This window comes from Cervus elaphus, chromosome 1 (genome assembly GCF_910594005.1).
Source record: "Cervus elaphus chromosome 1, mCerEla1.1, whole genome shotgun sequence".
Lineage (NCBI taxonomy): Eukaryota > Metazoa > Chordata > Mammalia > Artiodactyla > Cervidae > Cervus > Cervus elaphus.
In genome coordinates this window covers 38,530,681-38,558,554 of record NC_057815.1, presented here as the reverse complement: position 1 = coordinate 38,558,554, position 27,874 = coordinate 38,530,681, and the positions used below count along the sequence as shown (strand labels likewise).

The 27,874-nt window shown below is 51.7% G+C and overlaps 1 protein-coding gene across 3 annotated transcripts in view; it reads right to left on the bottom strand.

Annotated features, from left to right (window-relative positions):
• Window positions 1-27,874, bottom strand: part of ZBTB16 (zinc finger and BTB domain containing 16) — a 198,610-nt gene that overhangs the window by 83,640 nt on the left and 87,096 nt on the right. For all 3 annotated transcript variants that reach the window (XM_043899661.1, XM_043899681.1, XM_043899671.1), the window contains exon 3: window positions 18,801-18,898. In XM_043899661.1, the coding sequence (XP_043755596.1) occupies window positions 18,801-18,898 (98 nt within the window). The remainder of the gene's footprint in view (window positions 1-18,800; window positions 18,899-27,874) is intronic.

The window sequence follows — 27,874 nt, the reverse complement described above, 5'->3', positions numbered from 1 at the left end:
ACCTAACCTCCAGGGTCTCCGGTGATGTAAAAGGTTAGCCAGTAAGAAGTTCACATCAAGGGGAGCAGAAGAGACACTCAGAGGCAGCGAGCTCTCGGCCTCTGCTGTTCTCCACACTCTGGCTCATTCCTGGAGGGAGGTCTTTCTCACAAGCTCCGAGGCCACCTCCCCAGTTTATATCCTCGCGTCTGAAGAACAGCTCTCCTCTCTGGGTGCAGGGACGCACCATGCCCACCGCATAGCCTGGACGCATCTGGCCCTGCTGTGGACTCCACTGTGGGACGCCGCCTCCGTTTCTCCACCTGGAAGGTGGACAGCGTGTTCCCAGCCCCACCCCTCTACCTGGAGGAATGAGTTCAAGGTAAGAACACGTGTAGGGCCTGACAGAAGAAAAGGTACCACCGATCTTTAAGACTGACTTCCAGTGAAATCACAGTTGGGAACATCCCTTCATGGGCCTTCTCCTTGTGACTTCTAAGCCAGCAAGATATTTTATCATGAAAGAAAGTCAACTGTATTCATTTAAAGCAGGGAAAAAAAAAAAAAAGCCTCTCACATTGATGAATGACAGTAAACTACAAAGAATAAAACAGACCAGGCTTTCTAGGCTGACCTTCCGTTAACCAAAAAGTCCCTTTCTTTCACCTTCCCTGAGCATTCTGGTTAATCCCAGCTTGACAGAGCAGACGCTCTGTGGTCTCTCCCCTTCCCCAGCTCTGCCTGCAAGCAACCCTTAGAATCTGCCCTTTGCTCACTGCCCAAACTGGATTCCTCACCCATCCCCACTGCCCCCCCACCCCCTCACCGCAGCAGCAGGTAAATCCGACTAGTTCAGGGCTGAGATATGTAAATTTTAGATCAAGGTGTCCATCCTAGACTCAAGCACTGTCAGTTACTTTAACACACAAAAATATATGGGGGATGGGGGTGGCCTTCAAAGCCAAGAAGCGACCAATCCACAGCTCCCTATTTTCCTTCACTTACTATTTTTCATTAGAGTATAACCGCTTTACAAGGCCGTGTTGGTTTCTGTTGTACAATGAAGCAAACCAGCTGCATGCATACATATATCCCCTCTCCTTGAGCCTCCCCCCCACACCCCCACCCCACTCCTCCAGGCCATCACAGAGCACCGCACTGAGCTCCCTGTGCTACGGAGCAGTCTCTCACTAGCTGTCTGCTTTACACACGCTAGTGTACATACGTCAGTGCACTCTGCGGGGCAACCCCCCTCCCTCCCCCACCGCTGTGTCCACAAGCCCACTTGCTATCCCTGCCCTGCAAATCTTAAGGAACGGCTACCCACTCCAGGATCCTTGCCTGGAGAATCCCATGGACAGAGGAGCCTGGCGGGTTACAGTCCACGGGGTTGCAGAGAGTCAGACACGACTGATCGACTAACACCATTTTTCTAGATTCCATATATATATATATATAAAAGATAATATACAATATTTGCTTTTCTCTTTCTGACTTCCTTCACTCTGTATGACAGACGCTAGGTCCATCCACATCACTGCAAATGACCCAGTTTCATTCCTTTCTCTGGCTGTCACTCTGTTCTTGATGTCAGCTGGGAAAGAGGCCCACCGCCCAGCTAGCCCATCACAACACCCACCACCCCATCTCAGCCCAGGGGCCTTGGGGACTGCCACCCTACCTCCCCTTCTTCAGGCCCCTCAGTGGCACCTCCAGGCTGCCAGTCTCTCCAGGCCTGCTGTGGCTTTCAGAAAACAGAGCATTTCTATTTTTAGCGCTTCTCAGCCTAATAATACTCCCCAACACCCATTCAGCTTAATCACTTTATTGAGGACAAGAAGCAGGCTCTCTAGCCCGAGTGCTTCTGATGTTAGGAAGTAGTAAAATGTTCAAACTGGTTAAAAATGACACTCATTGGCTTGCCTTTGGTGTTTCTGAAACCTTAATTGTGGCTCAGGCTGTGGATCTAAAGAAGCTTGCAGGTTTCAGAGTCTTTCTTCCTTACCCCCTGCACCATAATTGAGGTGTTACATTACAACCACCGCATTGACATTTCCAGGCTCAAAATTCAGGAGCCTTAAGACTCCACACTTTTCCAAACGGAAATATTGCTTGTCATACTTAATTCCCATTCTTAGTGTGAACCATCACCCCTCTATACCAGCCAAGAAAAAAAAAAAGAAAAACCTCTCTTTTTCTGGCTGATCTCATGCAAAAGGCCTAAGCAGGGTAACTGTGTCTCATGCTAACTCTTATGAAAATGCATCTGATAACTAAAGTGACAGAGAGCTGCTGCTTGAAAACTGGAGGGTTTGTCGAGTTTGTCCAGTGTCATAAGAGGACCTGAGAATTTGGTGAGTGCAGAAGATAGGCTGTGGGCAACTCTTCTGCAGGCACTGTTGAGACCGTCACTTCCAAAATTTCAGGGGGTAGTTTTTGCAAGCTTGCAGTCTGTGCCACGTGAGCTAGAGGCTGGGAAAAGCAGGCAGCCCAGAAAGGAAATGGAAGTGATTTTTGCCTCCAGGGTTAAGACCAGGGGCATGGGAGGCCGGCAGACCTGCATTTATAACCCCACGCTGCCTCTTCCTCGCTGACTGATCCTGGGCAAGCAAACTCAGTTTCCTCATCCATAAAGTGGACTTAATAACAGAGGCTGTCCCAGGGATCTTGTGGGGATCACAGGAGATGACAAATAAAGCGTCTGGCATAGTAACGAGCACCTGTCGGGTCTCAGTAAATGTCAGTCACCATTATAACTGTTGCTCTTGGCCTTCTCCCTTCTGCTGTGGACACCCTCAAAGTCCAAGTGTTTGGTCTTTGTCTCTTCAGCCTTCAGCCTTCACCTTCAGCCTTCAGCCTTGCACAACCACAAAAAAGAAATGTGGCACTAAAATAGCTAACCATAGGCAGCCGAGTGGCCTTAGAGTCCTCAGACAAGAGGGAGGGAGTCCCTGTGGTTCACGGTGGCTGACGGAGGCTGTCCCAAAGCTGAAGCTTGGAGGGACGACTTCTCAGGCCCCTCCCAGCTAAACAGGCCACAGCCGGGTCCCAGGCCTGCAGGCTCACCTGGACAAGGCTATTCCACATTCCTGGCCCACTCCCTCCTTTCTTTCTCTCCCTCCTAGGCGAGGGACTCGAGGCACCTCCATAAACTTTCCTGCTCTTCGGGAAGGCAGAGGCGGAATGCCTCATTAACTTTCCTAGCTAATTTTACAATTTAACCAAACAACACATTCCTGCCTCGATGCAGCCAGCCTCTGACTGGGACAAATTTATAACTGTGAGATGGAGGAAGAAGACAGCCCAGGCCAGAGACTGAAGGCAGTGTCCTGAAAACTGAAGTGGGAGATGGAAAAGAGAAGAAAATGGATGGGCCACATACTTAAAAAAAAAAAAAAGAAAGAAAGAAAGAAATAGCTCTACGTTTGCTTGCAGAGCAGAATTCTAGGCTGCGCCAGGCTGAGAAGAAAGCCACGTGCGTCATGCAGCATCAGAAAGATGGAGCGCTCCGTAACAATGACCCTCCCTGTCCCCCTGGAGGGTGGGGGCTATATCTGGAAGCAGAGCTACACGCTGTCCTCTGAGGGGCATGACTCAATGCAGGTGGGCGGCAGGCCAGAGGCCGGGCAGGGCCACCCAGAGGACAAGGTCGGCTTGGCAGGTCCCAGGCCCCCTGTCAAAGGGTGCTGACAAGTTCTCCCCAGACCTGCAGGTGGCAGGTTCGGGCCCCGACCTCCTGATCACAACTCTGGCCGGGGAGGCGGCACCAGGGAGCGTATAGCTTATCTAAGAAAGTTTCACCATAAAGAATTCTCTGGGACAGAAAAGACCATATTTATGCAGGCCCACACCTCGCCCACCCAAGACAAACAGAGCCCAGTTGAGACAGAGGGCATGATGCCAGCCTCGTTACCTGCGGTCAAGCATGTTCTCCGCGCACACATCAGCAAACAAGATGCTGGCCTGTGAGGCTCCCGGACCCTGGCCAGCCGTCCCCAGGCTCCCAGTGCCTGACCTCATTCCTCTCCAGCCTGTATCCCAGAGCGTCTGACTCTGGACCCCAAATCTCAGTCCATGTCCACCCGGCCATCAGGGGCCACATGTGCAGGGTGGCTCCTAACAGGCCCTCACAAAGGGACCACGTGATCAGGGCAGGGATGTTCACGCAGAAATCCCCAGTGAGCAGCAGCCTCTCAAAAGAGCTGGTCTCTGGGCCTCTATCTCTCCTGGGCTCATCTTAATGAAGAAAGAAAATGAGGAGGATTCCAGCAAATCAAAAGTTTCAGGGAGTTCTCTCCTTACCTGGAGTTACCTTGTTACTGACGACGACCATGGCCTTTGCATAATTACTCCAGCAAAATGCTCATTGCAACCGCCAATGAGCTCCTGGAGCTCAATTAGCTTGTAATAGTCAGTGAGAGCCACCGAGCTCTAATCCGACTACCCCAGAAGACTTCTTATCCCAACTACCTAATGAAAAGTTTAGAACTTAGTGTTTTATTTTTTTTTTCTCCTTTCCCTGGCAAGCAAAAGAATTCCAATCAAGAATTCCAATCAAAATAGGATGGTTAGTAGGGAGGAGGAAGGATCATGTTAAAGGCCAGGGAGAAGTCTAGAAGAGATGTCTCTATCAGGATGAATGAGGAGAGGGCCCCAGGGAAGAAGCGCCGACCTTCGCCTCCAAGAGACACACAGACAGGGGTCTGGGAAGGAGGCTGGGACCTGCAGTCCTCAGCCTAAGGAATTCCTTTCCCTTCCCCCACACCCTCCAGGGCTCCGAGTCTGTCCACCTCCGAGGTGCAGCCCTCTAAGGTATGTGTTCTCAGCCTGGGCTTCACGGAGCCTGGACACTCAGGACGTATTCTGGAGGTCATCTAGTCTTGCATGAAAAACACAGAACACTCCGGATCTGTGTCCAATCTGACAGCCCACATTCACATGTGTGCTTATTCCGTGGACACCTTGCAATGGAGGGACCGCGTGAAGTGCCAGCTTTTCGTTTTTAATGCAGTCGTTCTCAACCTGCAGCCAAGGTGGGTCATAATATCCTTAGGACTCTTGAGGATTCTCCAGTATGAGAAGCTGGGCTTTAAGTCTCTTCAAGACTGCGATGAAGAGGAGGAGGAGATGAGACAGGGGAAGGAGGATTTGATGTGAGGAAGAGGAGGAGGAAGACACCTGCCCGGCTGGCTGTTGCTCACGGAAGCTTGTGCTTCCTCTTGTCCAGAGACACAGATCCACTGCCCACCTCGTGGCTCCACGTGGACACTCCAGCAGGAGACAGTCCATCAAAATCCCAGGAACCTCCTTCCTCATCACCCTGGGCCTTGGGACTTCTCCCTTTTATAAACTGCCACACTCACTCTCTCCCGCTTGTGGAGATGGGGGCACACCCAGCCTCACTGGGGTCTCACATTACCCTTTCCGCCAGACCAACAGCCCCTGGCAGGTGAGGACCCTGACTGCAGCCCCTCTGTCTGTCCTGCCAGGCGCTGCATTGATGGGCCCTCCCTGGCCATCGGCTAACTGATGAACTCATTCACGGACAATTTCCACCCACCCCACCCACCCCCCTGCAAAGAGAGCCACATCGAGTGACCCAGAATAGTCACTGAGGCTTCTCTGCTGCCCCAAGCTTCACCATCTGGTTCCCATTCGGTTGATGCTTTGGTCCCCAGAGAAGGCTCCAGCATGCCCAGCATGTGCCTGGGGAAGATGAGGTTGCGGAGAACAGACAGAAGGAGCCTCACGCCAAGTGGTCTGGCTCCACTGGACAGAATTTAAAAGACTGGGGAGGCAGGGACCTTCCTGCAGCGAGTCTCACTCCCAAGACGGAAAGTCTGAGGAGCCCCGAGTCATCACCGCTCCCATGTGCGGGCATGGCCAGCTGCCCCCTTCACTCTTGATTCAGCATCACAGAACAGAGGGCTTCCGCTCAGCAGCAGAGCACCCCACTGGGTCTCCTTGCAAGAGAGACCACCGGCAACAGCTCTCTGGTCCAGCCACTCCTCTCTGTGTGGGACGGCGGTGGGAAGAAGGAATGGGCAAAAGACACCCCTAAGCTCTCACCCAGGTGGGAGGACCACATCCTCGCCCAAAGACCCCTCCAGCAAGGCTCCCAGAACCACCCTGTCTGCTGCACTGCAAGGGGATGGCCATGGGCCACCGCGGCATCCACAGGTGAACACATGAGACTCGGGAAGAGCAGGAAGAGGCTCGTGAGCCACACCCCCCTCCTGGCAGCCCAGGGGCAAGGCCCCAAGCAAGGGCTGGTGACCCCCTCCAACCCCCAGGACCCCCGGGGACAGGGCCTTACTGGCTCTTCCTGTCTCGGCCCCCCAGTCACTGAGACCCCGGTTATCTTTACAAACACGAAAGCAAGCCCTTGGGCCGGCACTATAGTGAGGTCTGGGGACGTGGAGGGCAGAGAGCTTCTAGCTTCGCCACTCCTGGCTGTGTGACCTTCCACGAGTCACTCTGGCTCTTTAAGGACACTCTAGTGTCCTCACCTGTAAAGTAGCATCAGAATAACTACCCTCCAAGGTCAGCGTTAGATAAGTGAGTTCGGACATGCAGAACGCCAAGCACCAGGTCTGGAACACACAGGCCTCCAATACATGTACTGGAGGGATTTCTCTCTCCTCCCCTCCGCCCAGCGGTGCATCCGGAGCCATTCATTTACTCAACAGGATTTCCTGAGGGTCTGCTGGGTGTCGGGCTGTGGGGATGCCATGGAGCACGTCCCGGATAAGGTCCTGCCTCCGCTCTGTCTCCCCGTCCAGATGGCTGACCCCCAGGGCTGGCAGGATGCAGGGCAGCACTTTGGGGGTGTGCCCCGCCTCGCCACACGCACGCGTCCACCCACCCACTAGTTCATTCAAAAAGCAACTGAGGTATACCCACATTGCAGGTCCCTCTGCTAGGTAGTATGGGAGACATGGAAATAAATCACGTGTTCTGAAGAAGCTCAAGAGTCTGGTAGGTGAAAAAGGATAAGCAAATAAATAGCAATGAGACAAGGTGACAGGTGCTGTAAGAGGGGACAGATAAATGGCCATGAGCAATTAGATGGGTGGGGGGTGCCTCTGGTCCTGCCCAGACCGACACAGCCCATGGCTAAGCTGGCTGACTTTAAAAAGAGAAGAGGAAAAAGATCACTGGCCCGCTGGCAGTGTTCCCCGCACGGGAAGCAAGCAGGATCTATTTAAAAATGGCTAGAGGCAGGTTAGCACCTTTTCTGGCAACTCCCAAAACTCCTGCTTCCTCGAGCCGACTGGATAGCGGGACGGAACCAATCCTGTCAAAATCTTACAGATCTTAAAAAAGAAAAATCACTTAGCTGTCGCAGCCGGGATGATAAAAGAGCCCTGCCATTCAAAGGGAGGGTCAGCGTGGGGAGGAAGGTGGGGCGGGGGGGGGGGATGGCCAGGTAGAAAAAAGTGGGGGATTGAGAAAAAGGGGGAACGCCCCCCAAATATGGATCAGGGCAACCGGCAAAGGAAATGTATGCACTGTAGTGGCTTTTACTACCTAATTAATTCGGTAATTTCAAAAACAATTTTATTTATGTTCCATTTACCACATCAAAAGTTAAAAAAACGTACTGATGCTAAAATAATACCTCAAGGCGTCTATTTTTAATCAGTTAAAAAAAAAATAGGGAGGGTGAAAAAAAAAAAAAGCAGTCCTGGGTTTCTATACAATCTCTCCCGGGCAGACCACCAACCCTCAGAGAGAGAGAGGGAGCGAACATAGCCAAGCCCTCTCTGAGAGCCTTCCTGGCTGCCGAACACCGAGCTTGTCAAAAAAAACAAATCCATAATGGCCCGAGGCTCCTCTCCAATCTATTTTCTGCTCAGCTGGTTTTAAATGAAGTTATTATGAGTCATTAAAACACCCGCAAGCCAGTGGAAGTCAGCCAATTACAATTTTAAATTTAGCCTGTTCTCTGCCCCATTCTCCTGTTTTCTTCCTTTGCCCACAGAATACTGCTGCTGGTATTTCTTCCCTCCCTTCCTCTGCCCACAGTGGAAGAGACAGCTATGAAATGCAAGAGCACTGCATGGAATGCAGAACCATTCACAGGAAACCCAAGTTATTAAACTAAAGCATGTGAAAACTTCTGCCCCCTCCATAGTCAACCCCTCAGCCCACTGGATGCCTCAGAAACGCGAGACTCTATCCTAGAGATCACGGGGCTATTTTTTAAATGAAAAGCTTCTTGAGAACCTACCGCACAGCACAAGGAACTCTATGTGGCACTCTGCGGTGACCTTAATGGGAAGGAAATCCAAAAAAAGAGTGGACATATGTATGGAGGGGCCCCAACCTCTGGGATCTAAGGCCTGGTGATCTGAGGTGGAGCTGATGTAATAAAAATAGAAATAAAGTTCACAATAAAAGTAACACACTTGAATCATCCTGAAACCATCCCCCTCACCTCCAATGGTGGAAAAACTGTCTTCCACAAAATGGGTCCCTGAAGCCAAAAAGGTTGAAGACTGCTGGATATGTATGGCTGGTTCACTCCGCCGTACGGCAGAAAACAATGCAACACTGTAATGCAACTATAGTCCAATACGATTTTTTTAAATGAAAAGGTTCTTGAGTGGGATCCTGTTGAGAAACACTTCCATTCATCACACCAAATCAACATGTCCATGGTGGAATCCAAGAGACGGAAACATACCACCCATATCTAAGAATTAATAACAAACAACGAAGTTGAAATTCAAAGGTAATGCAGGCTTTGCAATCAGGCATGAATGTCGAGGGAAGTCACTAGATATGATGAGCTCATTTAGTTTTTAAATCTGCAAGGTAATGGTCTGTGCGGAGCCATTACAGCAAAGCAACAATTTTGAGTATTTCATGTAAACACTTCTTCTTAATCTCTTTTTCTTACGTGTGCACACACACACATGCACATGCACACACACACAGAGCTGCCCTCATTACTGGGAACATAACTGTAGCTTTTCCACATCTTCCAAGAAGCAAGGAGTGTCCTTCCCAAAAGATGGTCCAATCCCACTTCTGCCCTGATTCTAATTAAGGATGAGTCTGGAAGCACAGCAGAATAGACTCCTAGACCTCTAGGTACACTTCTCATCACCTCCAGGGCCACTCACCTTCCTGGTTCCTCTCCAAGACACACACACACACACACACACACACACACACACACACCATGGAAGGACCAGTGTTTTGCTCCAGTCAGACATGGCCCAGGCAGATGCAGCACCTCAGAAGGGTGGGCTTCCACGTTCCCTCATTGAGAGTCACTGAAGCCCAGGGTGCAGGCAGGATATTACCGCGTACACTGATCTACCTGGCAGCTCTGGGTGAGACGGGACTTGGGGTCAGTCTGCAGCTCCCACCCAGGCTCATTGAGAAGAGGGCACTCAAATACAGAGGTGTCCACCAAGTCCACTGGGACCAATGGCAGCTTACCAAATGCAGGAGAATCTGTCCTGCCCCTTTCAGAATGCAAACCTGAGGCCTGCAGACACGGCTGCACCCACGTTCTGAGGGTCCCCAGCATGCATGCTAAGTCACTTCAGTCGTGTCCGACTCTCTGCGACCCCATGGACTGTAGCCCACCAGGCTCCTCTGTCCATGGGGATTCTCCAGGCAAGAACACTGGAGTGGGTTGCCATTTCCTTCTCCAGGTGATCTTTCCCAACCCAGGGATCGAACCTGCATCTCTTGTGTCTCCTGCCCTAGCAGGCAGGTTCTTTACCACTAGCGCCACCTGGGAAGCCCAGGGTCCCCAGAGCACAGCAGATGTCACCATCCTATCCTTAAACTTGAATCTCCCCACTCAGTCACTCCAACTCTGGGGGCCCCAACTGGTAGCTCCTCATGGTATGGAGGGAGGCCCCTTCTTTCTGAAGTTCAACAAGCAGAAGTTCCAGCAACACCCCCAACTCCTTCCACTGCATGGGCCCATTCCTCAGGAGGGGCTCTAACATTTGATATTCATCATCTTTTTCTGAGACAGGGTAGCCCAAATTGTAGAAGCTTCACCAAACCCAGATCTGCACCCAGAAGTACAAACTCTTTAGTAACAGGGTATTATTCAACAAGTCCTCATCAAAAGCCTTCTGTGTGCCGGGTATTCTGCCAAGGCCCAGGGACACGAGAGTGAGCACACTCCCAGATGCCCAGTGGGCTCTGCACTCAGGGGCATGGTACAGAACTCTGGGAGCATGCTGCCAGCAAGATGCACTTTTTTAGCAGCAAAGTCCAACAAGGATCTTACCAGACCTAACTCTGCTCATCCACTCGCCCACACTCAGTTCAATATAAGGAAACATCCAGGGACCTAGGAAAAGCAGGAACCAAGCCAGAGAAGCCCCACTCTGGTCCCCGAGAGGTATGGGGCAGGAAGACACAAGGCTAAGGTGCCGGGAGCACTCTGGAGTCCTCCCCAGGCCTTCCGGGCCAGAGTAACAAGTTATTCCGCACCTCAACCACCCTCAACTTCCCAGTGAAAAACCTTCAAACTTCGTGAGACAGCAAAGGCCACCCCTGCATGGCAGGAGACGAAGTCTAATGAAGACATATGAAAGAAGCCAGGAGATGCAAGGAGCACTGAGGAAAGGCTGAGCCCAACACAGATGCAAAGACAGAGACAAAGAGGTGAAATGAGATGAAAGGAGATGGGGGAAATGGAAGCGAGGAGAAGGGCAGAGCTGAAAGAAGAACACCCGCTACCAGAGAGAGTTCAGAAGACCACATGGAGAAGGACAGCTGGCAGAGAGAACCATCACGCCTTGGCCTGGTGGCAGCTGGTCTCTTGGGTACAGCCCTGGACACTGGGACCCCGGACAGCCTGGGAAGAGAGCAAGGTGCAAGGGCTGAGGGTGAAGAGGGCGGCGGAGGACCACCCGCCATCCTGGCAGGGTGCACACCTGGGGAGGCGAAAAGAACCCCAGAAGTGAGAATATGGCACCGCCTCTGGGCGGATTCCACACCAACATCCTCCCCTGCAACCCCATCAGCCAGCCAGCCCCAGACAAACACAGGGGCCAGCAAGGCAGCCCAGAAGGTGGCAGGGTGGCGGAAGCAAGCGCGGGGGAAGGACAGAACAGGAGGACAGACAGACAGACAGACAGACAGACAGACGAGATGTCCCAGCATTCATCTCTCAAGGGCCATCATTTCCTGATACGCACGTCATTATCTCACTCGACAGAATCAGATGTCACGAAAGGGAGTGTGTGTTGGGGGCGGGGGGGGGGTAGAAACCACCCTATTTTGGGAGAGAAAAATCAGAGAGAGACACACACACCCGCAGTGAAACAGAGAGAGAAAGAAGGTTATTACATAATTTCCACTTTCTTCCCTCCACCCTTAAAGTAATGTTCTATCTGACAGGCTCCTCTCCGAGGGGGGAAAAATGACAAATCCAATCCAAAATTCAACAGCCTGTGTTCTGTTCGGAGAGCACACAGTGTACTGTACAGCCCATAAAACTCCAAACAGCCTCCAGACACTGCCGCAATCGTCCTCCATCAAAACACTTTGTCTTGCATACAAAAATAAGATACAGCGCTGAACAGAATACAAAATCAACCCATTACAGTACATGGAGACTGCTACTTAGCAACGAGGGGGCTCTAAAGCCTCGATGCTCTACAGGAAGCAAAATCTGTCGAGCCTGTTGGGCAAATGATAAACATTAGCGGTATTAAAAAACACAAAAGCCATGTAAATGGATAGACATAATGTGGAAACGAATTTATAGAATAAATTGGGACGGGGGGACTCGAGCATAGGGGGAGAGGCTGGGCTCCAGAGGGGTAGATGCATGCGCTTCCCAAACCCCTGCTAAGGCACCATATGGAGGGAGAGATGTGTGTGTTTGGGGGGGGGGCGCTATGTGAACCCCTTTTTTCACACAGGGGCTGCAGGTGAAGGGGCGGGGGGGAAGTGGTGAAAACAGTGTTTAATACGATGACCTGCCATGAACTTTCTGAACTTTCTCTGTTCAGCTGGCCCGACGTGACATCTGGGGGACCCAGGCACACACCTCCAGCAGCACTACAGTGGGGAGATGGGGGGCTTTATCTTCCCTGGAGCCCCCATTGCACCCAAAGCCACTGCAGGACCTGCCACTTGCTGTAAACAACATCCCTGGCCAAAAGAAAGAGAAAAAAAGACAGAAAACAAAACCAAAAACACCCCATCTGGGCTGGAAAAATCAGTATATTTCATCAGGTAAAGGGGAAAAATACCCTGGCTGTGAATCAGCAGTGGGGTTTCGGATCCCAGCCAAAACAGGAGCTAAAAGGCAAAACCATATTCTTCTGGTCTCCATTTAGGCTCCTGAGGCAGAAAGGGAGAAGGGGCGGGGGTGGGGGGCAGCAAGGAGCGGGGAGGAGGAGGGGGGAAGAAATGTATTTTTCATCAGCCAGTGTATAATTTATAAACAGCATTAAACAGTTTTTGTTTTCTTTTTCCTCTCTCCCGTGTATGGGCTTGGACGGCAGTCAAGCCTGCATTAATTTCTGCTTTGGGTACAGTGTGTTCTTGGAGGCACATCTGCAAGTGATCATAAACTCTCTGGAATGCTGGCAGAACATCCAGACCTGCCGGCAGGCCAGTGACGACACCACTCTGGGAAAAAGTTCGGGAAGCAGGCCAGATTCAGAGCAGGGAGGGAGCGAGAGGAGCGTGCTGGAGACAGAGCCGGGGAAAGTGGCTTCTCCTTGTCCCTGCGCCCCCTCGACCAAAGGGAAGGCGAAGGCGGTCTCCGAGCCACTCACACCCCAGCTTAACCCTCGATCGGGCCCACCTCTGCAGATCCTGGACCTGGGAAGTCTCTTCTTGGTTATCTCCTGCTTTTACCCCGATGGCAGAAAGCCAAGAGCAGAAGGGAGCAAGCGAGCAGAGAGGGAGCAAATGGACCCTGGGTTCAGAGCTGCCTAGACAACCCCATTCTCGTGCTCCTAGCAGATGGGTAATCTGGGAGGAAAGAAGAGAAAGACAGGAGAGAGAATGCAAGGTCAGGAGAGGCTGCAGGTCCCAAGCAGCCATCTTTGCATCCTAAGATGCCTCTCCATCATCAGTGTGGGACCTGTTCATAAGCTCCACCTCAGAGTCCCAGCTCCTTTGCCCCCTCCCCACATTCTCTGTCTTTGCAAAGAAGGACCCAGAACACCTAAACGTTAGTGGTTCCCAAAAGAAAAAAAAAATAGAGGCCAAGTACACAATCCACAGACCTTTGACATCTGGTAAAATTTTGTGACTTCCATCCGATCAGGACAGGGGAAAGCAAGAGAGGAAACAATCGCGTTTCTGAACCCAACTCCACCTGCCCTTTTCCTGCCAGCTGGTGACCCGACCCCGGATGATACGCCCGGCCACACCACGCTGCTGCTGCAATCAGAAAATCTGCTGGCCAAAGACCATCCTCTTTCCTGGTGCTTCTAACTATGGGGAAGAATCTGCTGTCGGGGTGGTCCTCAAGGGCCATGGCTCACAGAGCCCAGAGAAGGGCGAGGAGGAGGGAGCATGCAGACGGGACCCCCAAAGAAAGGCTGCGGGCCCCCCACTAGTGCAAGAGGCACAGGCCACACCACACTGCAGCCATGCCTCAGGACCGTCTGTCAGTCGCGCCATTTCCCCTAAGAGTCTTATGAACCCTACGCTCCAGTCTAGAGTACATCAAAAAGACCAACAGTCCTTTCTGTTCCAGAGGAATAAAAGCGTCCCTGCCTCATCCAATCTTCCAATGGTTTCTGAGTGCCCTAGGTAAAGTGCAACTCACTTTGCAACTCGAGGCCCCTGCAACCTTGCCCCTCCGCCGCCCCACGCCCAGCCTGTACGCCCCAGCTACACTGTGCATCATCCCAGGAGGCATGGGCTGCCGCCATCAGGTCCTCTCAGAAATCCATTCTACCACCTTCTCCAGGAGCCCCCTTCCTCTTCTGAATTCCTCCTAGAACTCTTTCTCAGCACTCTGCACATATCACCTTCTTTTGCCATAACTTCACAGTATCAGACATCCTTCCTACTAGACATAAGCACCCAGAGGGCAGGGGTGCTGCCTGTTCTCCAGGGTTAAGTACACAGAGCCTGAAGCATCTGCTGGCTCCAAAAATGAACGACACTCCCAGAATAGAAGCAGGCCACAGAAATATGCAAGCCTCTAAATAGTATGCAGCCAAGGCAAAAATAGGGGCAAGCAGCTCTGGGTGTGCTCAGTTATAATCCACCAGGACACTAGGCCAAGCTGTGGGAAACACTACCTAATGGCAAACCTTACCCCAGCACATCGCAGGATCAAGTCCAGTCATCGCCCAAGTCTGTGGTTTCGGCACGGACATCCCAGAGCTAGGATGTTCTCTTAGGAGAGAACAGGAGTGGCACAGAGACAGCGGGTCACAGATGCTCCCACAAGGGAAGGGGCAGCAAAGGATTGGGTGGGAGACTTCAGACAGATCTGGGCGCACACAGGGGCTGGGACCCTTCCCCTGTTCCCCAACCTGAGATTCATGTTCCACAAGGAGCAGCTTTGCAAAGCACTCCAGTGGTCACTCTTCTCACCCCAAGTCTCTTTCTCAATGCTCAAACCCTCCTGATCTCCAAACCATGTCTGAGAACGCCAGGTCTTGCCAGATCAATCTCATTACTGAGTGAGTTAGGTTATTGTTTCTTAATTTAAACTTATTGTTATCATCAGGTATAACTCACAAACACTTGGTTAGTTAACGCATTCAAATCGAAATCAAAACTTCAATTAAACGGAGCATTCACTACCACCATTTAGGATCTTAAAAAAGAAAAAAGAGAGAGACAGAGAGAGAGAGAGAGAGAATTGTCTCTAAGAAGGGCCTCCTACAGGGCAAACTTCTAATTAAACAAATTGTCAATTTCAACACAATGCAAACTGATTTAGGAGTATAAATTTGGTATTCCAGTCACTGAAAATAAGGCCTCACAGTGTCGATCTCACACAGGCTGATTTCCTCGGGTAGGGAAATGCAGAGGAGAGGAGGGAGATAATTCGAGAAAGAGGAACGCTGGGGAGGAAGGGTGAGCCAGAGCGCTTTATCTTTTCAGAAATAATATCTCCGCAGAATTCAATGAGGCCTGTTCTCAAGCACTGGAGAAACTCCTTCTTGCCTCCTCCTTCACCCCACCCCTACCAGATGAGAAAAAAAAAAAATTAATGGCGTATGATGACAAACTTGGCTCGGCACTCACTGTACACACTGTACCCACAAGGCTGGCGCCCAGCCAGGCCTGGCCCAGCGCCAGGACTACAATAACAAACACGGGCCACGCTCGCCAAGAGGGGGTGGGGCGGCGCACGCAGGGCCTGCGAGGAAGTGAGCCTGCGCCGCTCCCAGGAGGAGAGGCAGTGGGGATGAGCTTTTTCGGGCGAAGATGGCCTTCGGGGGACGTCAGGAGCCCCCTGACCTCGACCCAGAGCCCAGACCCCCTTCTCCCACGCCTGCCCCCTTTTGCAAACATGGTCCCCAGGGCAGCTCCAGTTCGGTGCCACTCCGCCCTGCTGCTGCAGCCCCTGCTGAGCTCCTCCAAGGCGGGGGTAGCCCCCCAGATGCTCAGGGGCCATCCTGGCTGTCTGCTCCCTGCACGGAGCCTTCAAAACAGAGCGGCAAGAAAACCTCACGTCATCTAATTAAACGTCTCCTCGAAGACCGCACATAGTTCTGTTATCGTGCGACTGGGGGGAGGAATTGGAATGAGGGAAGTACAACTTCTGCTTCTGGAATCCGGGAGAAGACCTGGCACCCTGGCCCAGCCCTCCCACCCCACCTCCTGGACACGGCCAGGTCTCTCTAGAGGGCTCAGGGCCTTCAGTGTTTAAAGGAGGGGGACGAACAATTCGAGATCTAGCCTCACAAAGCCCCTGTCGCTGTTTTCTTCTCAAGCCATCCTGACACAAGGGTGAGAGGTATGTGGGGCCAGAGAAAGAAAAAACAGAAGAGAAAAATCAGAGTCAAAGCAAGCTCTGAGCTATCTGCAAGGGCGGACTAAGGCCCTTCTGTGACCTCCCCCATCACCAAATCCTCTTTTACAAGGGTAGTGGCAAGTGAATTTCAGAGGGACAAATCATTTGCACAGACTCCAGGGACAGAGAGGAAAACCTAGGAAAATAGGCCCCAGGGTATGTCCAAGGCGGTGGGACCTTGAACCAGCACTCAGTCATGGGGTGGTGCATTACTCATTTGTCGGACCTGGGGCCCCTGGACCCACCTGAATGTGAATAAGCAGCTCCTCCTCCGTCTGCCACTCCACCCACCCTACCCACACTCCTGGAGAACTGGGTTCACAACAGAGACCTCAGCTAACTCAAACGAAGCCAGTGCCCTGCAGTGAATCCTAGAGACACAGTCTAAAGTCTTTCTATTGCAGGAGAGACCCAGTGAGAGATTGGAGCTTTCTTAAGTCGCCTGGCTTCCCAGGTTGTAGTAATCCATTCAACCAGCATCTACAGACTCCAGCACTGCACCAGGTAACGTGCTGCACATCATGGGGACAGACCCTGGCCCCAAGGAGCTTATTCCAGTCTATTAGGGGAAAACTGAGGGAAAGGGAAGTTACATTTCCTGAGAACCTATCATGTGCCGGGCAGAGTGCTAAGTATCTAAGGGAGCCTTGCGTTCAGAGGTTCAGATGGCTTACATTTCTTGCCCAAAGTCACATGGTTAGGAAGAAGATGCCCAAATTCCTAACCCTGACTCCCAAGTAGGAGGAGATAAGGCAAGTCCATTAATAACAATAACACAGAGAAGAAAGACTGTACCCAGAGACAGCTTCAGATAAAGAAATACGGACTTGAGAAGAAGGCTTGATCTCTTCTGGCCGGAGGTGGGGGACAGTCGAGGATGGGATTATTCTAGAGACCTTGGAAGACCTGGGAAGACTGGGGACGGGTTATTCCACGCACAGGGATGGGGTAAACAGAGCCACAGAGCTCGGCGAGCAAGCTGTGCTGGTCGACACACCAGCGCCAGGTACACCGACCAGCACATGAGTGTGGCTGGCATACTAGACTCCAGGAAACAGTGAGGACCAAGGGAGCTTACTGGGCTGAGTTACAGAGCATGCAAGGAGGCCTTATCCACAGGCTGCATCACCCACAGGGACGTGCCCGACAGCACGTGCCGTAGAGACCAACACAGGTGCCAAGAAGCAGGGAACAAATGAAACGAAAGACTGGGGGAGGGTGGCCAACCAGTGGGCAGACAGCTCACGGGACCCCTCACTAAACCCTGAACAACCTGTAAAGAGAAGGGGAGCAAGAAGATAGCAGGTGCAAGTTACAAAAACAAAACCCAGAAAGCACACAGGTACCCAGCTTGATGCCAAACTCAGGAAGGCCTGGACTCAGGACTCCCGGCCAACATGGGGCAGGAGGGGGATGAGGATGGTGCCCTGGGGCCGAGTGTGGGGGAGGGGAGGCCCCAGGGGAAGGAGGAGAGGAACACAAAGCCGCGGGGACAGGGTGGACACAGACACACCCAGCTGCCTGGCGTGGCCCAGTTCCTGAATCTGGAAGCGGGAAGAATGGGAAGGAGTTGGAGCACTTGATGCAGGGCCATGAAGGCCGGCGAGAGGGACAGCATTCCACACGTGGCAGAAGCACCGGGGCTGGCAGGAAGGCAGCGCGAGCGGAGGCACGTAAAGCCACCAGCAGCACGACCAAGGCGATGGAGACAGTGAGGACAGACCACGGACGTTCAGACTGTCCTCCAGGAGCACGGCGACGGCAACACTCCAGGGCGACAGCTTCAGAACCGAGGCAAAGAGGGGAAGGTGGAAGCAACCCACATCTATTAAACACCAACTGTAGGTTAAGAAGGGTATGATGCCTTCATCAGACATCTGGTACTGAACTGATAGGAGTTAGCAACACCTGGCCCTTTATACAGAAACTGGGGTTCAGAAGACAAACCTGCCCGAGGTCACGGACATGGGGATCTGGCCAACCCCAAAGTCCAGACTCACTTCACCAACACTGAACTGCCAGCTGCCAGGAGGGCCCCGTGAGGGAGGCAATGTGGAAAAGGACAGCAGATGCTGAGTGCAGACAAGGTGGGAAAGAGTAAAACCAGACGAGAAGAGAGTCGGTCTTCTCCCCTAAAACGTGACTCCAGAGTCGAAAGGCTTCAAATTAGAGGGAAAAGAGCACTGGCCCCAGCAGGGAAGTGTGGCGGCCTCTCCCACTGAACCCAGGCAGCCCCCCTGGCCTCAAGGCAGCAGCCTTGGACCTGCCGTATCCGCCCCTCCACCGAGAACGCCAGGGCACACTGCCTGCCTGCTTCTCCTCCCTTCACGCCTCGTGGGGCAGAGAAGCTCTGCCCAAACACGAGCAAAAAACACCCGCAGCCGCAGAGTCGACCCCACCAGAATTGGATTAAAATTAACTTGCAAAAGACAGCACGCTGTAACTAGCTTTGTGTTCCAACCTTTCTATATCTATTTAATTAAAGGCTCCTGTATAATGTGAACCCAATAGTCAGATTCATTAGACAGCGAGAACCTAATTCCACAACTGTTCTGCTAATGAAACTGCAGTCTACTTGGGAAGCTGGCTCACACAGGGCACTGGGTACCCACGATGCCCCAGGAAGCCCGGGAGGGCAGAGGATGGACCCATCCAGACGGTCACGTGGTCAGGATGGGCTTCCTGCTCCAGGAGCCTGGAGGGAGCATCCACGGGATGGGGCAGATCAAGGCCTGCCGGCGATGGGGACATTCGTGCTCTGGGTGGGGGAAAGGCAGGCAGGCAGGAGGTGGGCGTCCGTGCTCAGGGGGCCGGTCAGGGCATCCGCGCCTACCTGAATGAGCCAGTAAGTGCATCCTTAGCCGCAGACTGTCCAGGAACCGCTTTCCGCAGAGCTCACACCCGTACGTCTTCATCCCACTGTGCAGTTTCCTACAGGAAAGGAAAAGACAGGTTGCTACTGCTCTGGTTGCCCAGTAAGCAGGCCCACCCTCACCGGGGGAATTCGCAGCCACCCTCCCGCAGGTGGACAGGAGGAAGGGAGACATAGGGCGCGGGAGCTGGAGGTGGGCCCTGACACATCCGCGATCCCACAGGTGGCCCAGAGCCCCGTTATCTGTGGACGGCTGCCAAGGTGGCATCTATACCTGGTCCTGTCCAAGGCCTAGAAGGATAGGGCGTGCCCTAGCACTTCACCCCGTGGCGCAGAGACCAAGGGAAAAAGTCAGGTTCAGTTGTGGAGGGAGGAAGGAGGAAGCCCCAGGACGGCGAGACAGACACAATCTTTCCAGTCGAACAAGCATAGGTGACACACGCAGGCCGAGGTCCCTCTCCTTGGTTCACTCACAGCACGGCCCGCCTGAACTGCCCTGTGAGAGCCCCTGGCTCCCCCAGGAGACCACCGACCCCAGAGGGCCGCCCTGTACCTCCTCTCTCCTTCACAGCCCAGCGCCCACCCAGCGATGGGCACAGAGCATTCTTAGTGAACCGAGGCCTTCAGGGACATCAGATGCTCCCCTGAGAGTATCCAGGTGTTCTGAGACCCGCCGTCACTCTCCAGCACACAAAACCTCCCCAAAGGCCCAGCTTTTGACGTGCTTTCCCTCTGCTTCCCACCAGAGGTTGAACCCGGATGGGAAGAAAGGCTTGAAGAAACCAGATAACGTCATTCTATAAATGGAAGGTGGGAGCCGGCGGTGCTGGCTTTCCAAAGTACTCTCACGCACGTTATCTCATTTTATCATCACTGCCATGCTGTGAGGTGGGCCAGCCACCCATGATCATCATCCCAGCACCCCAGGAAGACAGGGGCCCTGGTAACCACTGTTCACAGGTCCAGCCTCTGATCCTGGTCCTTGCCCACCAGACCCCACCGCTCAGGCGATGGAGCCAGTGAGAGGCAGGGAGGCAGGTGGCTGGCAGGGCAGGTCTAGAGAGTCGGTTGCGGGCTGGCACAGGGGCCATCTGGCCCGGAACTCCACCTTTCCTCCCACCCACACTCCTGTTCTCAGGCCTCTCTGGGCCTCCGCCGGATACGGGATCCACCCCCGCCTTGCCTGCCACCTCCCCAGGGGCCTCAGCCCCGAGGAACCGGGCAGGTACTGCAGCCAGAGGTAGGAGCCGAGGACAGTGGGGCGGCAGACGGGCACTCTTAGGCGAACTGCCCATCACAGTTGGGAGGCTGATGTGTTAGGCCCACAGTCAAAGGTTGGAGGGCTGCTGGTACAGGATACTAGATAAACGCAGGTGGGGAGGGGGAGGATTTTACATTCCAGTCAGCGGTGCCCAGATCATGACACTTGGGCCAGCCCCCCACGGCCAGCACCTTCCAAGTCCCATGAGAACCCAGAGTGGGCCCCGGGGTGAGTATGAGCCCAGGCTGGTGGCTTGAAGACCATATCTGGGGTCCAGCGTGTGTAGCTCCTGTCGGCGATCACGCCCAGGCCCCTTCACAGAACTCTTTCTCAATCACAGTTGTGTTTGCTTGCTTTCCCTTTAACCTCATGCCAAAACCAACACATGATTTCTCAATCACAAGTACACACACACCCTCATCTGTGACATGGTCGTGCACTCCACCCCCATGCTATCTGATTTGTGGCTGGGGCTGATCCATCCCAATTGAGAAATAGTAACAGTACAGAACATTTCTACTGAACATTCTCAACTCTAAATATATTTCACAATGCTGGGCACGGGGACATGTCTTAATAGCATTCTGGGCAAAGCGGGTTTTAAAATATGCACCCAGGCGTGTGTGTGTGTGTGTGTGTGTATGTGCACCCATGCATATGCACACGTGGTAGCTGACTGTGCCTGTCACTTGCCCAGGCAGGACAGGGGTTTGCTTTCCCAAGAGCTGTTCTGTGAAGCAGCTAAAGCTTTCTTCACAGGTGGTCCCACAGGGGACTCTGGTACACATGCTCATGGTCTGGTCAGCATGGGCTCCAGTCTCCTTTATCCCCACCTTTGTCTGCCCTAATGCTTCCTTAGCTTCCAGGAGTGCCCACCTCTGGGGTGGCAGTCAGGAAGAGGAGAACACCCTTTCGGGTTGGCTCTCCCAAAGGACACTGAAGTGTCCCAGCCTTGGGTTTCAGCAGCCACCACCAGGAAAGCATGCCCACCCCACCCTTGGGCTTCTGTTTCTTCCCCTGGCAGGTTCCAGATCAAGTCTCTCACCCCCACGAACACTTTCAGGGTTACCCCATCGCCTTTTTTGGTGCCAATAGATTTGCCTGGCCACAGGCAGTGATGTCAGTGGCTTTCCTGGCCAACAGGAGCTGCGTGGTGTGTAGGGTGATGTACTCTTGCCCTCTACTATAGGGGGACAGGGGGAGCAGGATGAGGGGAAGGACGGCAGGGGAGCAGCCAGAAGACCTGGGTTCTGGTCCTAACTTGGTCACTAACTTGCCTTACGTACGACCTTGCCAAGTCTTGCTGTCACGATCTCTCTGCAGTTTTTTTTTCACCTGTAAAGTGATGGATGATGTCTAGTGAAAGCCGCTTGGTTGTGTCCACTCTTTGCAACCCCATGGACTGTAGCCCACCAGGCTCCTCTGTCCATGGAATTCTTCAGGCAAGAATACCAGAGCATGTTGCCATTCCCTTCTCTAGGATATTTTCCCAACCCAGGGATTGAACCCAGGTTTCCCGCATTGCAGACAGATTCTTTACCATCTGAATGTCATGGAATCAAAATTTTATTATTCAAAAGTCTTACCCATGTCCTTTTACCCAGCCTCCAAGGGATTCCTCCAAGGGGCATTATTACCTCTCTGGTCAGGAAAATCCCCTGGAGGAGGGAATGGCAACCCACTCCAGTATTCCTGCCTGGAGAATCCCATGGACAGAGGAACCTGATGGGCTACAGTCCACAGCGTCACAAAGAGCCGGACATGACTGAGCGAGCGTGCACACACATTATCTCTCTGAGCCATATTCCATTTGTGTGATGTCTCACAACACCTAGGCGGTCGGGCTGGGAAAACCCAAGCAAAAAACTGACACCCGTTCCCAGAAATCTATTCATTTTAAATCCTTCTAATCCACATGACCTAAGTTCCCTCCTTTACCCACGTGCAGTCTATCTTTCAGTGGAAGAAATGTCCAGAACTCACGAGCAGCCTTTCTTTGGAACCACTTTGCTGCCATGCACTTTGCAGCCTCCAGAGACACGGGTGTCCTCTCCTGCCCAGGCATCGGGGTAAGGAAACTGCCCTGCTCCTGAGCCACTAACTCCGCGCCCCCACACAGGTGCCGAGGGTGGCATCCAAGCGATCCCAGGTGGAGTCCAAGGACCGAGGTCCTGCCTCACTGGCGGAGAGACTAGGACAAAAGCATACGAAGTCCAGAAGAGAGAAGGAGGCACCTCACAGGCCCGGAGCTCAGCGCAGCCCAGAGCCGGTTTGCCCATCTCCTCCGTTACCGTTTAGACGCCAAGAGATGGCTACAACAAGGCAGCGACCTCTCCTAACCCAAAGAAAAGGGAAAAGGCAGAGAAGAATCTGAGTGTATTAAAGGGTCACCAAGAGATTCTAAATGATTCTAAATGGCACCATCTGTGGGAATGATCAACATGGAAACAAAGTTCCAACCAGTTTCTAGAGAAAAAGAACAAACTGTCAGAACTCAGAGTCTGTCTCTCTAGAGCAGTGGTCCCCAACATTTTTGGCACCAGGGACCTGTTTCTTGGAAGAGAATTTTTCCATGGACCACGGGGTGGGGTGGGGAGAATGGTGTGGGGATGATTCAAGTGCATTACAATTATCATGCACTTTATGCCTACTACTGTTACATCAGCTCCACCTCAGATCACCAGGCCTTAGATCCCAGAGGCTGGGGACCCCCGCTCTAGACCACAACCCCTACCACCTCTGTCCCTCACTGTGCCGCTGCAAAGTGTTTGATGAAAATGGAAAGTCTGTCCGCCTCTTTCTTCCTGAACCACACACACCTATATTTTCCCAGCCCAGCCATGCCTTCTCACAAGGTCAAACTGCTCGTGGCCATCTGAGGTCATCAGCCTCCACTGTAACACAGGAAAGGAGGACAGCTCGGGACATCTTTGCACCTTTCTAGCCTGCTGCCTTGGTTTTCACACTCTCTTCTCTGAGAAGCAATAGCACCGAACAGTTTTGAAAGTAACCCAGTTCGAAACGGCCCAAGCCTCTCCACACTCTAGTCAGCAGAGGGTCCATTTCCCCATAGGCTTCGGGGCCCCACCACCCACTCTCGGGGAGCAGGCTCAGATGCTCCCCAAGCCCCGCTGCTGCCCCAGCACGTCCACACCTGACTCATCGGGTAAACTCACCCTGAAGGCAAGAGATTTTCAATTCGGTCCAAGATGACAAAAAAAATTAACCTCTAACAGGTTTCTAGCTATTTTCTCAAGAGAGCTGAATCATTATGAGAAATCAGAGGTAAGCTAAGACGAACTTTTAACAAGTAACTGGAGAGAACGACACGCTCCTCACTGATTCTCAACCACACAATTCTCGCCCAGTAAAACCAAGTCAGGAAGCTGCACGCTCATTCAAACCACTTTCGTGCTGTTATGACCCTGAACGTTCATACTCATCTGCTTTAGGCTGTAACTATGTAATGGCAGAAGCCCTGTTTCGCTTTCCTTTTATTCATAGGGCCTAGTTTAGAAGCGACTGCTCAGTGCTGCCGAAGAAATTCCAGACAGCCTCCTCTCATCTGAACACTGTGCCAAGCACAAGAGCTTCATGGGTACCTCCAACCCAGAGCTGGACCTTGATTGTGCCCCTGAAGTCCAGGCATGGAAGGCCAATGGTGACATCACAGCTGCACAAAGCCTGAGGTTCAGACCAACCTCACCTCGGGATGAGTCTTCATCTCCCCACTAGAACACAATAGGAGAGTAAGTGGAAGCAGGGAAAGACTGATACTAGACGCCATCCTCACCTGCCCAGCCTCCAGGGACAGCGGTCCATCCCAGCTGCTCCCTAAGGGGCGCCCTCTGCATCTATGCCCTGCAGGAGAAGTTCAGCCCTCTGTCATCCCACACAGCCAAGGACTAAGGGGAGAATGCTAGAAGCAGGGCCAGCAGCACTGCTTGCCTGAGAGAGAGGCGTTCAAGGCCCAGCACCGCCAATATTCCATTTCTTCCCAAGCTCCTCTGCCAGAGACAAACGGCAGTGAGAACAGACCAACAAGTGGGGAACTGTCTCCCAATAACCCGAGGGCTGCCCTTCGCTGTCCTCCTGGGGAGGTGAAAGTGCCTGCCCTGTGACCTTGCTGGTCACACCACAGCAGCACTGAAAACTAAGATCTGTCCTGAGGGTTAAGTGAGTGGGGGAACCACCGACTCACCTCTGTCTGAGAACAGATGCAGTGGGGAAGCCATCCTAGAAGGGCCTTTATAAGATGACGCTTTCTTTGTTCTCACCCTACGCGACGCCATTCCCTGCTCCCACCAACACTCTAGCTTCAGCAGCTCTGAAGGTCCTTCCGACTCACCCCTCTACTTGGTCTGAGCTGCCCCACGTGCAGAAGTCAACCCAGTGCTTGATCTTTCGCTTTCTGATCCCGTGACTATCAAGCTGACCTACACAGCGCTTCTAGGGGTACTCAGAAGAGATGAGGACAAGACAGAAGGTTCTATGACTCAGCTCCCCACGATGGTTTCAATGATCCCTTTCTCTCAAAAGCCTGCTGCCTCCCGGGAGTCAATACTGCCCAAGGCTCTCTACTGACCATGGGAAGGTGGCTCCATGCAAACCTCCTGCTCCCCTCTTGAGCAGGACCTGCCCACCAGCCCTGACTGGCAGCTGCGTCTCCCCACGTAGGCACCCCATGAGCTGGGTCCCTTCAGGAGCTCTGACAAGGCTCTCAGTCTGCAAAGCAGCAAATGGCCCTTAAACCCAGTGGTAAGAGAACCTCCCCGGCCTCCCTTACCTCTCCAAGTGGAAACAGAACTGACAGAGGAAAAGAGTTTATGCGCTTCAGCAACAGGCTTACTCTTCTTCCCCAGACCATTAAATTCACGATGTGCCTTCAATGTCCACTTGCCTTCAACTCAAATGCCAAGAGCAGGGCCAAACAGTCAACACCATTCTGGGCTTAAATTTTAAGAAGAGATGAGTGAAAAGTGACTGGGTTACAAGGGATTTATTCCCAAAAGCAACTTCTAGGGAGACTGCAGGGTGTTTCCGCACGCGGTCCAGCCTCCTGTTCTTTCTCCACATGCCTTTCTGCGGGGAAAGAATATGCTGAACAGAACTGTTCCACTAGCAGCCTCCACCCTAAGCCAGAGCAGGACACCTGGGATGCTCACGGAATGTTCTCTACTTTCTCAGAGTGACAGGGTATCTTCTCAAGGGACATCTCTCTCCTTTTTTGGCCATACCATGCAGCATGCAAGCATGTGAGATCTTAGCTCCCCAGCCATGGACTGAAACCGCCTTGGGAGTGCAAAGTCTTAACTACTGGACCACCAGGGAAGTCCCACAAGGGAACATCTTTTAATGCTGTCAATAGTGAATGATCTATTTCAGTCACCAAGGGTCAACAGTCACATCCAGTGTCCTTCTCCTTATGTACTTTCTTGGAGTATCAAGTCCACAATTCTGGACTAAGCCATTTGTAAGGTCTTCAAATCTACAAGCTCCTGGAGGACAGGAACCAAGACCCCATTTCTCCCCCCCAATCCCTCAGCACAGACGCAGGCAGCCAGAGCAGACCCTTGTGAGGCTACAGCTCCTGAAGCAGCTGTCAAGTACCCCAAAACCCAGGGATACCAGACACTGAAAGCCAGCCCTGGAACTGCCTGGGTTCAGAGAAGAGGCCTGGCACCCCCCAGGAGAAAAAGAAAGCATAGTTCTAATCTTGGCTAGGGAGTGGGTCACGTTCATTTTCTCAAGGCATAAATAAGGGAAATTGTCCTTTTGCCCACTTTTTTTAAACGTTGAGATTAGACAGTCATTTGACAAGCTGTGAATGCTTAGCTGGTATTACCGCAAATTATCCTTCTAGCAATAGAGTTCGTTGCTCTCTGACTAGTCAATATTAATAAACATTAGCGAAGGCTTTTACAACACAATTTATTTTTTAATACAGCTCTTTATGTATGCCATAAAGTAAATATACCAATAAAAGGCAAGGATTTCAAACAACAGATTAAAAAAAGCAACCAAGAACTAACAGAGTGCTAGTTAACACCTTCTGTGCTGCTAAACGGGGGGCAGGCCGACAGCAAGCGTCCCTCTGCTGGGAATCCAGGCCTATGGGCCATGGAAGATGGAGGCCATTTGGTTGTCTCAGAGCCTTTTAAAGAGGCATGTTTTCTCAAAAACCTAGATTAGAAGTGTGGTATTTTGACCACTAGTGATAAAGAACCTGCCAGCCAGTGCAGGAGACATAATGAGACATGGGTTTGATTCCTGGGTCAGGAAGATCCCCTGGAGAAGGGAATGGCAACCCACTTCAGCATTCTTGCCTGGAGAATTTCATGGACAGAGGAGCCTGGTGGGCCATAGTCCACGAGGTCACAAAGAGCCAGACATGACTGAGCAACTAACACACATATTGACCAGAAAACTGGACTGGGGGTGGGGGACAGAGTGTTCACTCCAGCTCTTCCAGGAACCATCCCAACGACCTTGGTCAAAGCACTTACCCTCTCCAGATTTCACTCTGCAGCTTTGCAACAAAGCAAGAATTGAGTTAGATGATTTCCTAGGCCTTTTCCAATCAGTTTTATGACATTAAAAGGCTGTGGGGTTGACAGGGGCCTGTACTAGCCAGACTACAATCTTCTTTGTGATGAATCCATACTGGTTAACATCCCTTCAATCTCTGTCACTGAGCCCAGAACATAGGAGGGACTCAGTGCATCTTTGCTGAATGAAAAGACAAATATGAAAGGGAATTCAAGGAGAAAAAATGTAGAGGTTAAAAAACCCCACTGCCTTCTACATATGCGCACACACGCACATACACACACACCAGTAAAAAACAGTTGTCCCTATAGATGGCCAACAGGCACATGAAAAGATGCTCAACATCAGTAACATTAGAGAAATACAAATCAAAACCACAATGAGGTATTGCCTCACAAAAAGTCAGAATGATCACCATTAAAAAGTCTACAATTAACAGATGCTGGAGAAGGTGTGGAAAAATGGAAACTCTCCTTACACTGTTAGTGGGAATCTGAACTGGTGCAGTCACTATGGAAAACAATATTTTGTTTTCAGAAAATTAAAAACAGAATTACCATATGATCGAGCAGTACCACTCCTGGGCATATATCCAGAGAAAACTATAATTTGAAAAGATACATGCAACCCAATGTTCAAAGCAGCATTATTCATAATAGTCAAGACATGAAAACAACCTAAATACCTAAATGTTCATCAACAGATGCATGGATAAAGAAGATGTGATATACAGATACAGATAAAGATATATATACACACACACACACAATGGAATACTACTCAGACATAAAAAAGAATGAGATAATGCCATTTGCAGCAACATGAATGGACCTAGAGATTATCATACTAAGTGAAGAAAGAGGAAAACAAATACCATATGATATCAGTTGTATGTGGAATCCAACATATGACACAAAGGAACTTATCTATAAGACAGAAACACACAGACACAGAGAACAGACCTGTGGTTGCCAAGGGGGAGGAGGCAGAGAGGTGAACCGGGAGTTTGGGATTTGCAGATGCAAACTATTACATACAGAATGGATAAACAAAAAGGTCCTACTGTATAGCGCGGAGAACTCCACTCAAAACCCTGTGATAGAGCATAATGAAAACGAATATGTAAAAGAATGTATGTATAACTGAATCATTTTTCTATACAGAAGTTAACACAACGTTGTAAATCAACTATATTTCAGTAAGATAAATTTTTAAAATAGAACAG